The sequence below is a fragment of the Abramis brama genome (assembly GCF_963993115.1).
Source record: "Abramis brama genome assembly, chromosome: 2".
Classification (NCBI taxonomy): Eukaryota; Metazoa; Chordata; class Actinopteri; order Cypriniformes; family Leuciscidae; genus Abramis; species Abramis brama.
In genome coordinates, this window is record NC_139964.1 from 60,802,941 (window position 1) to 60,823,260 (window position 20,320).

General features: G+C 38.1%; 1 protein-coding gene across 1 annotated transcript in view; it reads right to left on the reverse strand.

Annotated features, from left to right (window-relative positions):
* The window catches only part of myo15ab (myosin XVAb), a gene marked incomplete at both ends in the record, with an annotated part of 48,637 nt that extends 28,540 nt beyond the window's left edge, over positions 1-20,097 (reverse strand). Inside the window, 23 exons of the mRNA XM_084106663.1 lie at positions 523-607; positions 1,880-2,055; positions 2,172-2,289; positions 3,205-3,329; positions 4,282-4,327; positions 4,477-4,631; positions 4,855-4,932; positions 5,083-5,208; positions 5,297-5,428; positions 6,010-6,105; positions 6,261-6,384; positions 6,473-6,531; positions 8,544-8,657; positions 8,922-9,083; positions 9,791-9,904; positions 10,009-10,072; positions 10,402-10,505; positions 11,399-11,495; positions 11,580-11,654; positions 12,291-12,400; positions 12,835-12,898; positions 12,986-13,068; positions 13,786-20,097. Coding sequence (XP_083962789.1) covers positions 523-607; positions 1,880-2,055; positions 2,172-2,289; positions 3,205-3,329; positions 4,282-4,327; positions 4,477-4,631; positions 4,855-4,932; positions 5,083-5,208; positions 5,297-5,428; positions 6,010-6,105; positions 6,261-6,384; positions 6,473-6,531; positions 8,544-8,657; positions 8,922-9,083; positions 9,791-9,904; positions 10,009-10,072; positions 10,402-10,505; positions 11,399-11,495; positions 11,580-11,654; positions 12,291-12,400; positions 12,835-12,898; positions 12,986-13,068; positions 13,786-20,097 — 8,619 coding nt within the window. The remainder of the gene's footprint in view (positions 1-522; positions 608-1,879; positions 2,056-2,171; positions 2,290-3,204; positions 3,330-4,281; positions 4,328-4,476; positions 4,632-4,854; positions 4,933-5,082; positions 5,209-5,296; positions 5,429-6,009; positions 6,106-6,260; positions 6,385-6,472; positions 6,532-8,543; positions 8,658-8,921; positions 9,084-9,790; positions 9,905-10,008; positions 10,073-10,401; positions 10,506-11,398; positions 11,496-11,579; positions 11,655-12,290; positions 12,401-12,834; positions 12,899-12,985; positions 13,069-13,785) is intronic.
* Positions 20,098-20,320: the final 223 nt, after the last annotated feature.

Sequence of the window (20,320 nt, forward strand, 5' to 3'; positions counted from 1 at the left end):
TTAGACACTTTAGTATTGGTGAAGTAATGATTGAAACTTATTATTAGGAAATAGGGATGCACGATATATCGGCAACCATATCGGTATCTGCCGATATATGTTCAGTTTTAATGTTATCGTTATCGGCCCGATAAGAAAATTTGGCCGATATATTAAAGCCGATTAATAATGGATTATTTCCTTCAGCTGAGACACTTCAGATGCGCACTGTTCGCCATGATTGATTTGAATTGCTTAAAATATGATTGGAATCACTTCAAAAACTGAAAATACAGTGCAAATGCAACATGTGCTGTCACATAGGCTACAAAAAATTATAATGAGAACATTACAATTGTGTGCTTGGGACATGGCTTTTAATAGTGAGACATTTTTTTTATAATCAGGCTCTCAATTATTATAATAATTTTTTTTATTTAGATTTATCGGCCAATATATCGGTTATCTGATCTAATTATCGGTTATCGGTATCGGCATCAGACAAAATGTTCATATCGGTGCATCCCTATATATGTAACGTACCCTGATGTATCTTTTGCGATTGACAATAAGTCGGATCATTGCACGGTGCCTGATCAGGTTTATACGCATTCGCAGAAACCGTCGCCTAAAAGGCACAAAGAGAGTGAGGGAAGTTTCAGCCATTTCAATGACATATAACACTCAGTTTCATTGATCTTACTGTAACATTTTGATTTTCTACAAAAATATCTCTCCCTGCCGAAAAACAAAACAAAACAAAAAACAGATCATAAGGTGGTCAAGATCATGGTTAACCAGCTCAGCCAGTTTAATCAAAGTGGTCTACCAATGCTAACGAGGTTATCTGAGATGGTCGGGTCTGCCAGATCGACTTCATCCTTACTAGCTTGTAATAATTACTTCAATGAGATAATTGTTTCTGCCTTAAATTAATACATGATGTTAGCTAACTGCATGATTTGTATATGTACATTTCTGAAATACATTACAATTTATCGTGATCTGTTTTCAGAGGTGCCTGTGTTCAAGTAATGTAGACACATGGATTTTCTGTAAAGCTGCTTTGAAACGATATATATTGTGAATTTAATTGAATTTAATTGAACTAGCTGGTTGTCCAAGTGATCAAGCACCTAAACATAAGCTTAGACCAGCTAATGACCAGTTAATGTCCAATTTTAACTAGCTAGAAATCTTGAAGCAGCTACAATCAAAGGCTGCATTTACACTGCAAGTTTAATGCACAGATCTGATATTTTGACTGAATCCAATTTTTTTTTACTCATATCCAATATCTGCGTTTACTTTAATCCTCACCCAACTATAGAATGATTTTTATTGGTGATCATTTTCAGCGACATGGTTGATCCTCAGATTTTCAATGGCTGTATATAAAGTTTTATTATATTCATGTTAGGTGGTTCTTTTATACCATGATCACTTGCTAGCATGGAAAAGTTACAGCTATCATTGATGTTCGCAGCACAAATATTTGCTGAACGGATAAAAATAACAGTAGCTTTCGTTAAATTTAGAATTCTGAAGTGAAATAATCTTTATGGGTAAATTTGTTTCCCTCGCCTTGTGGTGGCTTGGAATTATAATGGGAATCAGATATATGTGTTTAAACGTAGATGTAAAACCACATGTGGAGGTGGCTCAGAATGGATTTGAAAAAACCTGATATCTGATCTGTGTAAGATATGAGCAAAAAATCTGATTTTTGTGTTCCAGTGTAAACGCAGCCAAAAGCTGGTGTTAACAAGTTTTTCCTGTTGGGTTCGAATCCCTGAACTTCACATCATGACCCGGACTCTATTTGGATTCTCTAGCTGTAAATCACATTACAAATGACACGGCATTGAAGTTAAGTTACAAGCGATAGGTAGTAGTTTACCTGGCCAAGTAGCCCTTGCAGTGAGCCTGAAGATTTGTCATGTCCAATCGGAACTTGAGGAAATTTTTCCGGACAAAATACATCCGTACATAACGCTGAAGGGTCAGTGCAGCTACATGCCTCATACGATCACGTTTACTCTCCAATAACTGATTCACTTCCTCCTTTAGAAAGATCTAAGAATCAAAACACACTATTAAAACAAACATTATACAATGTAAAAGTGTCTGTTTTTTGAAGAAAGACAAATTTTGGCATCTTTACAAGTGCAATGTTTAATTATTCTGCTTACCTTTGACACACCCACTTGATAATCTCCTTTGTTGATTGGGCAGAGCTTCATTAACATAATGACACAGTTATCTCCATCTGGAGGTGGTGGATTCTTCATTCCCAGTAGGGCTTTGTACCTGGAGACACATTGGCAGAGATGATTTATTATAAGATCTGTATTCTATACACTGGCACGTGTACGTCTATTTATAGCACTAGACTAGATTACACACTAAGGGCCCTATCTTACACCCGGCGCAATGCAGGGCCAAGCGCGACAAGTTTCAGCCCGACGCAGTTATCATTTTCATGTCCTGCGCTATGTTGTTTAAATAGCAAATGCATTTGCGCTCATTTGTGCACCCATGGGCGTGCTGGTCTGAAAACGAGGTGTGTTCTGGCGCATTCTTGGCGCGTTGCTATTTTGAGGCAACAGAAATAGACTGCGCCATTGACCAACTGAAACCTGGTCTAAAGTCAATTGCACAATATTTGTTTTGTTATTTAATGAGCGCGGTAGTAACGTGCGCCTATAGGCGGGTCCACAACGTGCTTACACTCAGCTTATTACACACACAGGGACACGCAGCAGCACACAAACATGCCAAATATTTAAAATAAAAGGATTACAATGTAAAAGATTATTATTGTGTACATAAAGATATGGTGGAATCCGGATTATCCCATAGATGCTCGGCTTGCGCACTTTTACCTCACACACGAGCAGTTCAGTTTGCGCTCTGGAGACGTGTTTGGTCTTTCAAATTCCGTCATGTAAATAACGAATCTGCCATGGCGCGAGTGCAACTGGCATTTAAAGGGAATGGGAGATGAGACTCTGATTGGTTTAACGCACGTAAATCCCAAAACACACCCATTACTCATTATGAGAATAGAGACAACCTTTTAGACCATGTGCTTGGCATGCCGACGTTAAACTAGCAAAAGTGGATTCGGACACGCCCTAAGTGAACTTGCGCCCTGCGCTTTAGACCATGCGCTTAGATCGTTAAAATACGGCCCCATATGTCACCAGCTGTTGAGTAGGATACCTGTTTAAGAATTTATGGAACGGCACTCTGACTGGATAGCCTTCCTTCCTGATGCGGATTGTGTCCCAGATTCCCGAATATCTGAGCTGAGTAACGACCAACTCAGGGTCAAATACACCAGGTTCCTGAATGGACACACAAATTCATTTAATTCAAATACACATTAGAGTGGTAACACAAAATATATGAGTAAGCAAAAATAGAAATAGCAAAAATACACTCAAACATTCTGAGTTGCATTAACCACTAAGATTTTTTTGAACATTAAACAATGTCATTTGATCAAATACAGTAAAAACAATGATATTGAGAAATATTATTATAATTTAAAATAAATGTTTCTATTGTAATAGATTTTAAAATGTAATTTATTCCTGTGATGGCTGAATTTTCAGCATCATTACTTCAGTCTCACATGATCCTTCAGAAATCATTCTAATATGCTGATTTGCTGCTTAAGAAACATTTTCTTATTAGTATCTATGTTGAAAACAGTTGTGCTGCTTAATATTTTTGTGGAAACTGTGATACACTACAATTCAAAGGTTTGGGGTAAGTAAGGAAAGTTGCACTTTTATTCAGCAAAGATGAATTAAATTGATCAAAAGTGACAGTAAAGACATGTATAATGCTTCAAAATATGTTTTATTTTAAATAAATTCTGTTCATTGAACTTTGTATTCATCAAAGAACCCTGAAAGTATTACAAACATATTATACATTCAACATTGATATTATTGTTATTATTAATAAAATGAATAATGATTTTTGAAGGATCATGTGACACTGAAGAATAGAGTTATGGCTGCTGAATTGAAGTTTGCCATCAAAGAAAAAAAAAACATTTTAAAATATATTAAAATGCAAAATAGTTATTTTAAATTGTGATAATATTTCACAATGCTACAATGTTCAGTAACATTAATCTTAATTATTAGTAATGTAAATTGTCTGAAGTAAATGTGGGTGCTGCAGTGAAGTTAAATTGTTATGGTTAGGTGTTTGTTCACGTCCATAACCTAACCTAAGTACCTAATAAAACAGTGATAGTGATGCTTGCCTAATGTCTGCCCATACCTTGTTATTATTTGGCTTTATGCAGCGCACAAAAAAAGGGTTGCACCTGAAAAAGGTGAGAAGAACAGGAGATATAACTAAATAAATTCCGCCAAAGACACATAATCAGGAGAAACAAATATATGAATGTATGTGTATGTGCTGATATACATGTGTAATATTGTACATCTCTATGTGTTTATGAGTGTACAAGACCTCTCCATTTTGTCAAGGAGCTCTTGTAGTGATTGCTGGAACTTGGCGGCCACAGTAGAGGGCTGATATCTCCGAGTCACTGTGGTGTTCCTGTTCATTGCTCCTTTTTGCTGATTCAGCATCTCAGCATGCTTTATGAAGAGATTGGACACCATCTAGAAAACACAACCACATATGTATATTAGAAACATACATTCACATTCATAAAAAAAAAAAGAAAAAAAAAGAATCATATGCATAAGCAGAGGAAATTGTGACTTCTAACTCATATCGTCTCACTTATTTTCTTTATTCTTTTAGAGATGAAAAATAGGATATGCTTTCACATACACACAAAACACACACTACAGATGCATGCATGGAGATACATGGACTCACTCGGTTCTGGCTCTGCATAAACAGATCCAATACTTCCTGCCGAACCTGATCGAAGTTCTTATCCAGAAACTTATGGATCTAAAATCAGTATGAGATTCTCTTTAGACAGGCTGGCAACATTAAAACCTCCATTATTGATGGTAAATTAATTAGCAATGACCTCTAAGCTTTGGCATGACATAAATGTCTAATTAAAATACTGCCTGTGCATTTTGTGATTTCTATTACCTGGTAAGTTACACGGCCAGCATAGTGATGGACAGTAAACTCTGGCAGTGGCATTTTTGGCTTGGAGTAAAGGGGGTTGTTTCCATGATGATAGTGGCACTTCTGAAGGAAGGTGTTGTCAGTGGCCTGTCAACAAATGTTAAAACATGTGGTGTTAACATACCAGGTTTCCTTAATTTATCCCAATGCAACATTGAAATACCAAGTGTCTAACCTGTGGAAAGCAGCTCTGATCATCAAGGATGCGGAGTATCCCATGGGGCTTTGCAGCGATAAGGTCTATGCATGCCTGGTTGTCAGTGAAGATCAGTTCTTTCCAGTTGATTTGCTCTCGAATGTACTCTTCCTGCAGACACACGCAGAAAGAGAGTGTGCTGTTACATTTTTGGAATTAATATTTCAAAGAAATCACAGAATCAAAATTTCTACATATACTACTGTTTAAAAGTTTGGGGTCAGTGAGATTTTTGTTTTAAAGAAATTAATACTTTAATCAGAACTGATACATTAAATTGATCAAAACTGACAGGTTTCTGAAAAGATTTCTATTTCAAATAAATGCTGTTCTTTTGAACTTTCTATTCATCATAGAATCCTAAACTAAAATAAATAAATAATTAATAATAATTAAAAATGAATGTAAGCAGCACAACCATTTTTATCATTGATAACAATAAGAAATGATTCTTTAGCACCAAATCATCATATTATAATGATTTCTGAAGGATCATGTGACTCTGAAGACTGGAAATTCAGCTTTGCCATCACAGGGATAAATTACTTTTCAAACTATATTTGGTAGAAAACAGCTATTTCTGTTTTTACTGTATTTTATCAAATAAATGCAGCCTTGGTGAGCACATGAGACTTTCAAAAACATTCTATGACCCCAAACTTCTAAATGATGGTGTACACAGTGATTCTCACCTGCTCCAGTTTGAAAATAATTTTGCTGAAGAAGAACTGCAGTGTCTCATTGGCATAGTTGATACAGAGCTGCTCAAAGCTGTTGAACATCAAGCTCTGGACAATACAGACCAAGATGACATGGAGATATATGCAATTTATATGCAATTTAGAAGGTCTAAATTCCTAAAAAATAATAAAAACTGCACATTTGACCTTTATGTAAAAATTAAAAGTATTAAATGTAAAAAGACCTTTATGTCAGTGTATACCTCAAACCCATATATATCCAGTAAAGATATGGACAGCGCCTCATTCCTGGGGTAGACCCGTCCATTTATACGTTCTGTCAGCCATTGAAAGAGCAAGGAATAAAGGATCTTGGCAACTGCATCTCTGCGATTGAGAAATAGAAATACATACTTAAAATGTAATGAAAAATCAAGCTACTGCAGATAACTAGAAAATGTCTCATAATGAGTACCTGGCATCCATAGCACTTTCTACTGAGAGGGGAGTGTATATCTTCTCTCTCATAGCCTCCTGTGACAAAACCAAATAACACACTGCTTAGTTACTGTATATGTTTAAAAAAATAATTTAATAAGTCAGAGAAAGCAGAAAAGCTAGTCTGACACAGACACAGACACAGACACACACACACACACACACACACACACACACACACACACACACACACACACACTATGTCACTTGTACTGTCACAGTGAGCGTGTGCAATTGAGACAGTGTTATGTGACAGCTGATCCAAGTAAGTGGTGTAAACACAAACCTGTGAGCTCTGGATAGCAGAGCTTTACTTATTAAATGAGCAACATGACACAAACCACAAACACACTAACAAATCACACTGTATTCATGTAACACCTCTGTTTGAATAAAGCTAACATAAAAAATGCTTAGAGCGTGTTAAAAATTTCAACAACAACAAAAAACCTCCATGTCACATTTCGCCCCAAAAAATGAAAAGATATATAATATATATATTATTTTTTTTGTCAACAAAAACTATGATAATTTTCATGCATCCAGATATATTACTTTGTAGTGTTTTTAGAATTCCTATTAATTTTGTAAATTTGTTTTCTTTCATTACTATTAATCCATTTTATTCATTACTATTATACAGTCTTGCTTTTTTTTTAAACATACCAGAATTTTTTATTTATTTTTTATTCCTGATTTTTTTGTGTGAAAAATCAGCCTAAATTAAAGGTAGTACAACAAATACTACCATGGCGTATGAATATTATACAATTAAAATTTGCATTAGGGGCGAAATGTGCTTATTAAGGTAATTAATGTATTTGTTTTTATTCTGGTATTCTGAATAACCATACCTCCAAACTAGTCGCTTTTCAATGCTGTATAGTTTACAGCATTAGTTGAAAGATACATTTTTTTCTATGAGGAAATTTGCCTGGACTGCACCTGATAGGCCCAAAAATAATCGACACCGAAACAAAAGCTTGTGAATTGAAATCGAATTGACCTGTGAATTTTGTGTCAATGTCCAGCCATTGTTTTTTTTAACTTGAATGAATGCAAATGTTGTCTTTTCCCTTTATGTTCTTCTCAGAGTGCACCAGAATGCTTCGTTTACATCAGGGTTCCTCAAACTCGGTCCTGGAGGGCCGCTGTCCTGCACAGTTTAGCTCCAACCCTGATCAAACACACCTAGCTGTGAGTTTCTAGTGATCCTGAAGACATTGATTAGCTTGCTCAGGTGTGTTTGATCAGTGTTGGAGCTAAACTCTGCAGGACAGCGGCCCTCCAGGACCGAGTTTGAGGAACCCTGGTTTACATGTTAAAATCACAAAAGTTTTCTTATGGGGGAGGACGTCCCCAGACCCCCCTACATGGATTTAATTCGTTAATTGCAGGTCTGACAATGCTATAGAAATACAACTGACCTGATGTTATCTCGTCTGTCCTCGTTAACCTTCATTGTATGATGTAATGTCAAGCTAACCTGGCAGTGAGCAAGCTATTAGGTGTTAAGATTACTCAAGCACTGAGCAACCCTTGATTAGATTACCGTGGTTTCCATAGAGCTGAACTCAGAATGATTAAATTAGGTTACTGGAACTCATTAACAGCAACCTGCTTACATGTCATTACAATGTTTCTTTTCTCTTTATTTCTGCCCTAGGTGTTCGCAAATGCGTCAGAAAATATGAAAATATAGGATCCATGGGCGATGTGAGTTTGAGTCTGGCTTCCCCATGAAATCAATACGTTTAAAAATGAAAGTGGCCAAAAATACTACACTTAAAAATAAAAGTGTAATTCAGCAATGCCATAGAAGATCCATTTTCAGTTCCCCAAAGAACCTTCCAGTGAACAGTTCTTAAAATAACTTTTTCTTAGTGTGAAGAACATTTTAAGAACCTTTTTCCACTATAAAGAACCTTTTGGGCAATGGAAAGATTCCATGGATGTTAAAGGTTCTTCATGGAAACACAGATCTAACAGTGTACATGCTGTTTTCCAGAGGACATTATGGATTATTGTTTATGTAAACGTGTATGTACCGTCACTTTGAAGGTGATGGCTTTCTGCAGACCCTCTGGAGAAATCTGCAACAGATCGGCTACTGCACGAATCTCCTGAGTGCTCACCACACCAGCTGTCTCCTGCACTTCTGTCTGAGACCGAGAACCCAAAGCACACGGTCCACAAGACTCTTAACATTGTCCATATATGTTCGCTATATTTACATAAAAGTACAATCAAGAAAACTGCTCTTTACAAGGTAAAATATTGAATCTACAAACATTGTTGTGTGACAAATGGGAAGAGCTGGAACACAGTGAAATTCTTAAAATTGTGCATTTTTTTTATTATTATAGGCTTGGTGTGCAAACAGAAGTGAAAGGAAATTTTCAAATGTTAATTTGCACAGTCAATACCTCTACTCTATGGAAAAAGACATTGCCCAGGTGCAGTATGGACGACAGCACTCTGAATATGCTGCTCTGGTCTTCAGGACTGAAGTGGAGAATTTCCATGGCACTCTGTAGCCTCCTGAAGTCCTCCCCATCATCTTTCCCACTGATCTCACAGTTACCACCCTAACATGAACCATGATAAATGACATCAACATGACATAACTATACAGTACCTTAGATAAGCACTTTTACACAATATAGGTTCAACTTTTGATTTTGCAAAGGAGATCTAGATAATAATGATATTAATAGAATATAATAATATGATATTCTTAAATGATACCAGAAATATACACTACTGTTCAAAAGTTTGGGGTCAGTAAGAATTGTTTTTGAAAGAACTGTTTTTTTTTATCAAAAAGGACGCATTCATTTGAAGTGACAGTAAATACATTATAATGTTTCTATTGCAAACAATTTCTGTTCTTTTGAACTTTCTATTCATCAAAGAATCCTGAAAAAAAAGTATTAAGCAGTTTTCAACAGTGATAAGAAATGTTTCTTGAGCAGAAAATCAGCATATTAGAATGATTTCTGAATGATCGTGTGACTAGAGAAGTTATTAAATTGTAGTTCAATTGAAGTTATTTTTAAATTGTAATCATATTTCAAAATTGTACTGTATTTTTGATCAAATAAATGCAGCCTTGGTGAGCATAACAGAAGCTTGCCAATTTTTTTAACAGTAGTGCAAGCTGAAATCCTTCAAAAGAAACAATTAACTTTTAATAATTTATCATCTAAATGATTTGCCTATTGATTTGCCTATATTTGTCTACTTATTTTTCGGTGTGTCTTGGCAACTTGCATTTGTATATGTCTGCATGTACCTGGTTCAGGTAGTAATAGGTTTCAGCCTCCTGTAGGTAGAAGGCCCGTTTCATGTGAGTAGGAAGTCCAGCCAGCATCTCATAAAAGATGTGGTAGTTTCTCTCATCTTTGGCCTGCACACACACACAGACACAGTTCAGATAAGGTCCCAAATGTCAGTGATAAATACAGGGCTCTTTTAGCCTTTTCCAAGTTAAAAGGAAAAGAAACAACCAACCTGAAAAACGATCCTGGACTTCTCCAGTAGATACTGCGAGGTTATGGCACCACTGATCACCCCTCTGATACGGACAACAATACACACAGATCGGTCTTGTGTATGAACTATCTTTGGCCCTACCTGTACCTTCTCAATTCTCTTTCCATCTCTCTTCCTCTCTAAGCATTCAGAGGTAAAATAGCAACCTTACTGTCCTACTTTCACACAAGGTCAGGCGATACAGATCTAGTTCCCTTACAGTGTCGCCTCTCAAGCAACAATTTCAGGCTTGAGAGACGTTAAAGAGTTACTCAATGTAACATTCAAACAGTCTATTTAACATAGCGTGACAGAGTTTTTCACAGTTCAGAACAGAAGTAATGTACAATATATATATAAAAAAATACTCACTCCTCCAAAAAGACCTCCACAAATTTCCCAAAGCGACTGGAGTTATCATTCCGGACCGTCTTAGCGTTCCCAAACGACTCTAAAAGAGGAGCTGCCTCTAGAATCTGGATATTAAGAAACTAAAACTTACTTACAGTTGTATGCAGCAATGTTTACTAGGATAGAGTTATTAGGCTATTAGCAAACAAATACATTTCACAGATTTACCTCAATCTGTATAGAGGAAAGCATTAAATAGAAAAACAAAAAAAAACAGATTATACATTTATTAACAAACACTGCATACATCATATGCATTGATTCAAAATAAATTTTGTGGTTCTCTATAATATGCACTTACTGCCTATGATTTTGCGAAGTAGGACTTGTTCCTGGATCTTTTGTTGGACCTGGAACAACATATCTACCAAAAATACCCTATCACTAACAGTGCTATTTTAGTATTATTTAAATACTTTATTGTATTTATTTTTATATTTTCAATTTTTTCTTTTAAGTTTTGCCAATTTTGTTATGTGCTTTTCATTTTTATTTTTATTTTTTTTAAATATATATATTTTAAATATCTATAAAATATTTCTATTTAGCTTTAATGTATTTTTGTTAGCAATTTTTGTAAATTTCTAAATTTTTAAGTTTTTAAGATTTTCATGTAATATTTGTTATTTTATTTCAGATTAATTTCAATATATGAAAAGTATTAACAATATCTAAGTGAGTTAACAATAACAGCCCTAACCATCCCTAATCATATCAATAATTCAAACCATTAACTACCCTTAAAATCAGAAGGAAATGAAACGATAGGTACACATGAATGTTGTCCAAGCCCCAACTCCATCCCTCTCCTTATCCTTAAAAATGTTGTTCCAGGGCCAACAAGGATGTTGATCCAATAACATATCCTACCTGGCGAAATCACAGCAAGTGTGAAGAGGTATACGTGGGGGATCATTGTCTATTAAGAAAATTCAGTGTGTACTTTATAATCCTACACACGTACCTGTTGTGTAATGTTCCTCTCATGGTGAATAGCAGTGAGGTACCTCAGAACCAGTTTGGTCGCCTCTGTCTTTCCAGAACCACTTTCCCCACTGCAATACAAACATTTCACTGATACAACATATCAGTGTATTATTACATCCTCTGCAATTGACACACACATGCTATGACCTGACCTGATAATGATGCACTGGTTTCGCTTGATGTCCATCATTGTTGTGTAGGCAATGTTTGCAATGGCAAAGAGATGACTGAAAACAAACATGTATAAGAGAGTAGGTCTACATACTGTCAATTTTTGGAGGTAACAATAATCACAAAGTATTGTAAATGGATGGAGGATAAAATCTTCGTCTTAATTTTCTCACCCCTTCTTTCTCAGACTTTTAATGTACACTACCATTCAAAAGATACTTTTATTCTTTAGAAAGAAGTCTTTTATGCACACCAAGGCTGTATTAACTTGATCCAAAATACAGTAAAAACAATAAATTGTGAAATATTATTACAATTTAAAATAACTGGGTTATTTAAATATTTTAAAAAAAAATATTTTGTTGCTGTGATGGCCAAGCGGAACTTTCAGCATCATTACTCCATTCTTAAGTGTCACATGATCCTTCAGAAATCATTCTCTAATATGCTGATTTGCTCAAGAAACATTTTTTATTATTATTGTTGAAAACAGTTATTTGAAATAGACATCTTTTGTAACATTATAAATGTCTTTAATGTCTGGGTCTGTATTTTCTTCTAGCTTGTGTAATTTCGTTCATGGTTTTCGAGAATGAAAGCATGTTATCTTATCTGCCAAACTGGGCAAGCTTCTATCAGGAGTTACAGGAAAATGTATTGAGAATAGTTATGATTGTGTTGTTGTGACTCACGGTGGGTTATCTCCCAAGCCATGGCCCTCGTACTGCAGAACCATATCTGTGCCATAGATGTTAAATAGCTGGTATGGATTCACAGATACCAGAATACTGCCAATGTATGTCTGCTTAGAAGACAAAGGAAATTCATAATGTAGTTAGGTTCACAAGAGATTTGAATAAGAGTGCTAAAGGTCTATTCACAGTATTAAGAAAAACATTTAATCAAACATTTAATTTCAAAATTAAGTCAAAGTTATTCTGCTTAGTGGCTTGTCCAGTGAAGTATTTTCTGTAACGTAACATTAAATGCTTCTGTCGAGAATTTTGCAAAGATAAGTATAGTCCCTAATGTCACATGTATGTGAGCATGTCTATTCTTGTGCATATTTATCTGGAAGCATTTTTAGAGCATAAGAACATCCTACAGCAGTTGTTTATAATTTAGATTGTATGTGAATACTTAAAAAATATATTTATTATATGTTTGTACAAAGTAATAAGAGCTAGGAGACATTTTGGTGATGTATGCTTACTGCGACATGAATGCAAGACTCACATAGATAAGCTCTTGATCAAAGCGAATCTTCAGGTTTATCAATACTGCTGCCTCAGAAAGCTCTCTGCAAGAAATGGAGGAAGAATTATTTATTTTGATTCTAATGATCAACTTTACACATACATTACTATGTATATTTATGCTGACATACTCCATTTGTGTCATGTCCTCAACTCCATCCCCTTCCCTTTTTGCTCTGTAGCTGACAGTAGGCAGGCTCCTTATAGAATACATCTGTTTGAAAAAATACAACTTGTGCTCAGAAAAAAAGAAAGAAAAAAAAGCAATCTGAGAACATTCAAAGAAATTTGAGAAGTCATTCATTAAATTACATTAGAGAATATCTTCTCTGATGAATTAGGTCAAGTTGTCTTTTCTAGGGCCTGCACTACAATAATGCAGAGATGATTATCACTGGTCAGCAAGGTAACCTAAGAGGAGTTATAATCAGCCTTGTAAATCTCATCTGACATACAATGTAGCTGCGGACTGCAGCTTAAACCTGATGAAGATAGGTGAGCTTGGCTGGACCTTTTGTTAAGGCTCAAAGCCTAATAGACTTGTTAGATCTGACAACTTCATTGCTGTCAACTTGACAACATTAATATTCAAATTTAACAGTCTGCTTATTTATAATTCCTTCTTAATATAAACATTCAGATATAGAAGTTTTAGTGAATAGTATAAATATTATCCACAAACATAATCATGAATTCACTGTTGCATTCCAGTGAAGAGAGACATCTCTCAATGTTATCCTATATTTATCTGCTTCCAAATGAATATATACAACAGCAGAATTTGACCAAGAGAAGAGAAGAAAATGAAAGCATGATATAGAGTTAGTGTCTCTGGGGCAGAAAAAATACAATGCATTTGGTAACTTCTGTTACCGTTAGTTAAATAAATAAGTTAACAATTAAGGTTGGTATGATGTCTAAAGGGATTTACCTTGTCATACCACTTTCCTTTTGGCTCCCCTTCACGATCTGGTACCCACTGCAGCTCTGTTTCCCCTGGCCTAAGTCCACCAGGTGGAGGGGTAAGGAATTCCATTTTCTCATCACGAGACATAGACCATTTGATGAGGTTTTGTACTGTATCATGAGGCAATACTTTTTCTGCAGCCCACAGGTCCTCTGCAGTTTCCCCCTCTCTGGCATTTTGAGCCCAGTGCTCTTCTGGCCCACCTGGACCTTTCCGCTGTGGTGGAACCAAAGCATAACGACCATCTGGCCCAATAATCACCTGCCCAGAGGATATCATATAGTTGGAGATCCCTGAAGGTAGTTGGTAAGAGGCTTTCTTCAGGTTAGGATTCTTTAGAGCATCCATTAAATATGGTGAAGTGGGGGCAGCAAATCCTTGAGTGAGGTAGGATCCATCAGGTAATCTGTATTTAGCATTGCGAAGGTTTTGATTTAGAAGTGCCTTTGATAGATCTGGACTGGTTTTATGTCTTCGAGGATCTGCAGAAATAACAGATCCATCTGGTAGCCGGTAAGTGGCCATGCGAATGTTTTCATTCTGCAAGGCATTTGAAATGTTTGGGCTACTTGGTTTAAATAAAGCTTGTGAAATAACAGATCCATCTGGAAGCCTATAGGAGACATTCCTCAGATCATCATTTCTCAGGGCAGAGAACAAAGTTGGAGATGTAGTTTTATAACTTGCATCAGCACTTATTATGGAGCCATCAGGTAACCTGTAGGTAGCATTACGAACATCCTGATTCCGAAGCGCGCTTGCCAAATTTGGAGACTTAACTTCATAAGTTGGTCCACTTATAATTGACCCATCAGGTAAACGATAGCTGGCATTTTTCATTTGTTGGTTCTGAAGTGCCGCTGATAAATTTGGGGAAGTAGGTTTGGATTGTCCATAGTCTGTTGTTATTAATGTGCCATCTGGCAATCTGTAAGTTGCATTTCTAATGTTTTGGTTTTGGAGAGCATTGGCTAGATTTGGAGATGTTGGTTCCACTGGCTGATCAGTCATTATTATTGTCCCATCTGGCAGTCTATATGATGCCTTCCTAATATTCTGATTCTGAAGTGCATGTGACAGGTTTGGTGAGGTTTGCCGTTGTTGTCCTGCAATTACAAGAGTTCCATCTGGAAGTCTATAAGTTGCATTCTTCAGATTTGGATTCTGCAAGGCATTAGACAAGTTTGGAGAAGACGGTTGCTGTAAATGAGATTCTGGGTACATTATTGTTCCATCTGGAAGTCTATAAGAGGCATTTCTTATGTTTTGGTTCTGCAAAGCATTTGAGAGGTTAGGTGAGAAAGACTGTTGCTGTCGTGGGTCCATGGACCCAGCAGGATTAGTACCATATACTAATGTCCCATCAGGCAATTGGTAAGTGGCACCTCGAAGTTGGGGGTTGTGCAATGCATCAGACAGAAAAGGAGATTTCCTAGGGTCCTGCATATGCCCTGGCACAGGTGCATAAGGAGAGACCATTCCCTGAACAGGTTTTCTGTATGATGCTTGACGAACATTTTGGTTCTGCAAAGCTGTTGAAAGAACTGGAGATCCTCTTGGACCATAGCCAGGGGGTACACGGGATCCCCTGCGACGTAAATGTGTTCGGTAAGAAGCATTGCGGACATTTGTATTTTGAAGAGCATTAGAGAGAAGGGGGGCAGCACCTGGCTCTTCAATGTAATCATAGCCTGTCTCTACCTGAGTATAGGGTGAATGTGGCATCTGAAAGGATGATCTGTATGATGCATTGTGAAGTTGTGGATTGTGAATTGCACTGGACAGCAAAGGTGATGCTGGCTGACCTGGAACTTGTTCAAATGCTTCCATTTGAGGAGCATATGGGGAAGAAAAAGATGGTTGTTCAGGGATCTCACCAAACTGAGCCACTTCAGGAGCATAAGGTGAACCTGGTCTTTGCAAGGGCGACATGTAAGAAGCTTCTCTGAGATGAGTATTTTGTAAAGCATTCGACAGAAGAGGAGATGCCATCTCTGATCTATGTTGATCCAGTACAACCATTTCAGGAGTATATGGTGATTGTACTGGTCTTTGCAAGGGCGACATGTAAGAAGCTTCTCTGAGATGAGTATTTTGTAAGGCATTTGACAGAAGAGGAGATGCCATCTCTGATCTATGTTGATTCACCATTTCAGAAGTATATGGTGATTGTACTGGTTGTAATTGGGAGAAATGATCCGCATGGCTTAGGTTAGGGTTTTGCAGGGCAAGGGAGGAAACTGGTGAAGGTGGTTGACCCGGAAACTGTGGAACATTAATGATCTCAGGAGCATAAGGTGACATAGGCTGTTGGAATGGTGAAGTATATGTTGCATTATGGACCCTTTGATTTTGGAGGGCACTTGTAAGCATTGGTGAATGAGGTACACCTCTAACCTGATCATATTCTACAGGGATTGGCTCTGCAACAAAAGGTAAAGGAGATGCAAATGAAGCATCATATATTGGAGGACCAGAAAGAACAGAAGTAGGCAGAGCCCTAGGGGAAGTGGACCGTGTTGGTAATGGGGAACCATGTATGATAGATGGATGAGGAGAGGCTGGTCTGGAGAGATGTCTAATGGAAGGCTGGGGAGATGGAGGGGGCATGTGTTTTTGAGAAAGCTGTGGTGAAGGGGGCATCATGCCAGGTGCACGCCTAAGTGACTGTCTGGCCATGAGTGGACGACCACGACCAATGGGTCTCTGTGGGTTTCTCATTGCATTGGGTGTTCCTGGAGGATTGAAACGACTTTGTTCCCTTATGCCCATCCTAGTATGTTGACCTGAGAGTTGTGGGGAGGCTGTAAAATCCTGTGGCATCATGGACCTGTTACTACGTATGGATGGTCTAAATGGCCGTACATTTTGTGTTGGAGTTCCAGTATGACCCCCTCGGCCAGGATACGGTTTCACAGCTCCCATAGGGATGTTTGGACGTCCCCTTCCTCGCAGTCGACCTCCAGGAGATCCAAAAGGTGGAGAATCCTTCATTAGACGAGTTGACCTGCGAGAGAGGGTGGGAGAGGGGGATCTACCTTGCCTTGGTTGCTGGGAGTCTGGTTCCACAGTAAAACTTCTCCGAGAGGGAGTAGGTGATGCTCTTTGTGCCATTAATGGTGACTGTGGTCTATGAAGATCCCTCGGCTGAACACTGCCCATGGTTCGCATACCCATCTGAGGGGAAGGAGGAGGACTCATCCGTCTAAGTGGAGATGGAGAGGCTTGAAATTTCTTGGCACCAAATGGACGATGAACTTGTGAGGGTGAAGAGGATGGACTGGGTCTCCTAACTGAGGCACGAGGGGAGTGCGGTGGGCTTCTCCTCCGAATAGATGCACGAGGGGAAGCTGGAGGACTGGTATAGAGAGATGGAGCCCGTGAGGGCATACGGCCAGGCATTGGCTGGGGAGATGGTGGTGCCTCTCTAAAGGATGCCTGAGGCTGCAAATGTCTACGGACTGTTGGTGAAGCAGGTGGACCTTCTCTGAGTGGAGCCTGAGACTGTAAACGTCTAGGGAATGTTGGTGAAGTGGGTGGTCCTTCTCTAAATGGAATCTGAGGCGGTAAACGTCTAGAAAGTGCTGGAGAAACAGGTTGGCTTATTTTGCGTCCAATTGGTGATGGAGGGTGTTGACCATGACTTATTGGAGAGGGCACACCTCTGGCTAGTCTTGGCGATGGAGATGCTCCCATGCCTCCAATGCCACGCACAGAGGGCTGTGGGGATGGGCTTCTTCTCATAGGGAGTGGACTAACAGGATGCCTGGATAGCTGTGGGGAGGCATGGGGGCTCGGTCTACGTATAGGTACAGGGGAACGTCTAGTTTCCATTACCGGCTCTCCAAATCTTGCCATAGGATCCATGGTTACCATGGGTGACATAGGCTTATAAACAGGGGAGGCCATCCCTGCTACTGACCTCCTGCTTGGTGTGGGAGATGGTGGAAAACCACCAACTTGAGCCATATGTGGCATATGTTGGTTGACAAATCCCTGGGGATTATTTGCTTGTTTAATTAACATGGCTGTTGGTGTGGGCACTTGAGGCATTGTGGGATGAAACATTTCTTGCGGATGAAACATTTCTTGCGGATGAAACATTTCTTGTGGATGAAACATTTCTTGTGGATGAAACATTTCTTGCTGATGAAACATTTCTTGCTGATGAAACATTTCTTGCGGATGCATTGGCTGTGAAAAACCATCATTCATTGAGCCTCCAGGCATATATGCATAATTTTCATACTGTATGTCTGACATTTCTTCAAAATCATATTGTGGAGGTAAAGGAGGAAGCTCAACATCAATCCTTTCCTTACCAAAAAGCTTAACCTGGGGTCTTGGGACTCTGAACTCCATGTCTCTGGGAAGGGGCATAGACTCCATAGACAAATCTCCATACTTCTCACCATACATTCCATAAGCTTCTTCACCTTCCATAATATCTTGCACTGCATAACTATATGGATCATACATATTGTAGGAAGATTGCAGATATGGATCAACATCTGATTCACTGTAGTTAACTTGATAATCCTGATAATAAAGATCACCATAATCCCCATAAGCTTCCATATATGGATCACCTGATATTTCAACTTCATATGGGTCACCATAAAAGCCCTGAAGGTCATCATAATATCCAAAATGAGCCTGGGAATTCAGATCCATTTCATTCCCATATTGATCATAACTGTTTCCCATTGGATACTGACTATCATCATAGTACTCAATGCCATCATCGAAATATGGATCCAGTGGTTGCTGTTGACTATAGTAGCCCATTTCCTGTGGATAATTGCCCATCTGATCCTGCACTTCATAGTGGTCATTGTAGTTCATACCATCATCATAAAATTCGCTGTCATTCTGCATGGCTGTGTGAGGGTCATAGTATCCATCCTGCATCTCATAATAGCCTTGATCATGTGATTCCATGTCATAATAGTTATTTGGTTCCTCATATTGAGTGTATTGCTGTGGAAACGAAGAGTGTCCCTGCATTTGGGCATATTGTTCACTATACCTTTTAGAATGCCTCTGGACTGACTGTCTGTGAAATGCACCCCTATCCACCCTGCTCTGGTTATTATAATCATATCCTCCAGTGTCATGTTCATATCCATAATTGTGATGCCCTTGAGGAGCTCGGATGCTAGCTTGGCGACTGTCAGCAGAAAATTGATATTTTTTGTTGTTTTTCCGGCCAAAGGCATCACCCCTTCCACTCTGACGCCCCTTAATTGAGAGGAACCTCTTGGTGAGCCAGTTTGTTGCCCCAGCAATCTTACCTAATAATTGACCCCTAGATTTAAAACCAGTCCCATCCCCTGCTTCCTTTTTCCCAAAAAGCCCTTTAAAAAATCCTGTTTTCTTCTCCGCTGTGTTAGAATTGCCACCTAATCTAATAAGCATATAGGTTGGCTTCGGCCCTGATTGCTCTTTTTTTTCCTTCTCTTTTTTCTTCTTTTTGCTGTTTTTGAAACGCATCATGAACTTTGGAGCATTTCTCAAGAGAGATTTTCTCCTTTTTTTCTTAAGCAAACGATTCTTCCTTTTGCCAAGTCCAAGAAACAGCTTGGAAGTGCTTTTAAGTCGCTTCTTTGAGCTCTTCCTCTTCTTAAATCCAGAGAACCTCATAAAGAGTTTTGAGGTATTTTTGAGTCCTCTTTTCTTTTTCTCTTCAGGTGGTGGCTCAGGTGGAGGCACTTCCTTCTTTTTTGCTTTCTTCTTCTTTACATCGTCCTCTGCTTTAGATTTATGATCTTTAGATTTCTTCTTTCCTTTCCTATCCTCCTCTTCACTTTCCTCTTCATCTTCATCTTCATCATCATCATCGTCGTCATCATCCTCATCTTCATCAGAATCAGGCTGTCTTGATTTGGACTTTCCCTTTGCAGTTTTACCTTTAGCATCTTTTCCACCACCACGCTTTCTTTTGCCTCCATCTGACTCTTCATCCTCATCCTCCTCGCTCAAATCTTCATCCATCAACTCATCCTCCTCATCAGATTCAATAACCTCTTTCTTTCCCTTGCCTTTATCCTTTCCCTTCTTACCATCATCTTTCCCTTTTCCCTTGGGTGGTTCTTCTTTTCCTTTCTTCTTATCATCCTTTCCTGCCTTCTTGTCATCTTTTCCACCCTTCTTGTCATCTTTTGCTCCTTTTTTGTCATCTTTTCCTTTCTTTTCTTCTTCCTTTGGTTTGCTTTTTTCTGGCTCAGGTTTTCCTCCTTTCTTGGCTGCTGATTTTGAGTCTTTTTTGGCTGGCATTTTATCCTTTTAAAACCATGCTAGTCTACCGCCTTTCTGCCAAATGACAAATACAAATATGAGTAAACAGAATCTTCATGGAAAAAACAAAGGCAAACAAAAGTAACAATTTTAAACAACTGCTTTGTATAAATTACATTTAAAGACTGAAAAATGACACTACAATATTTTTTTTTTCTTTACAAAATCAACATCAATCAATCTAGGATCTTCATACACACTT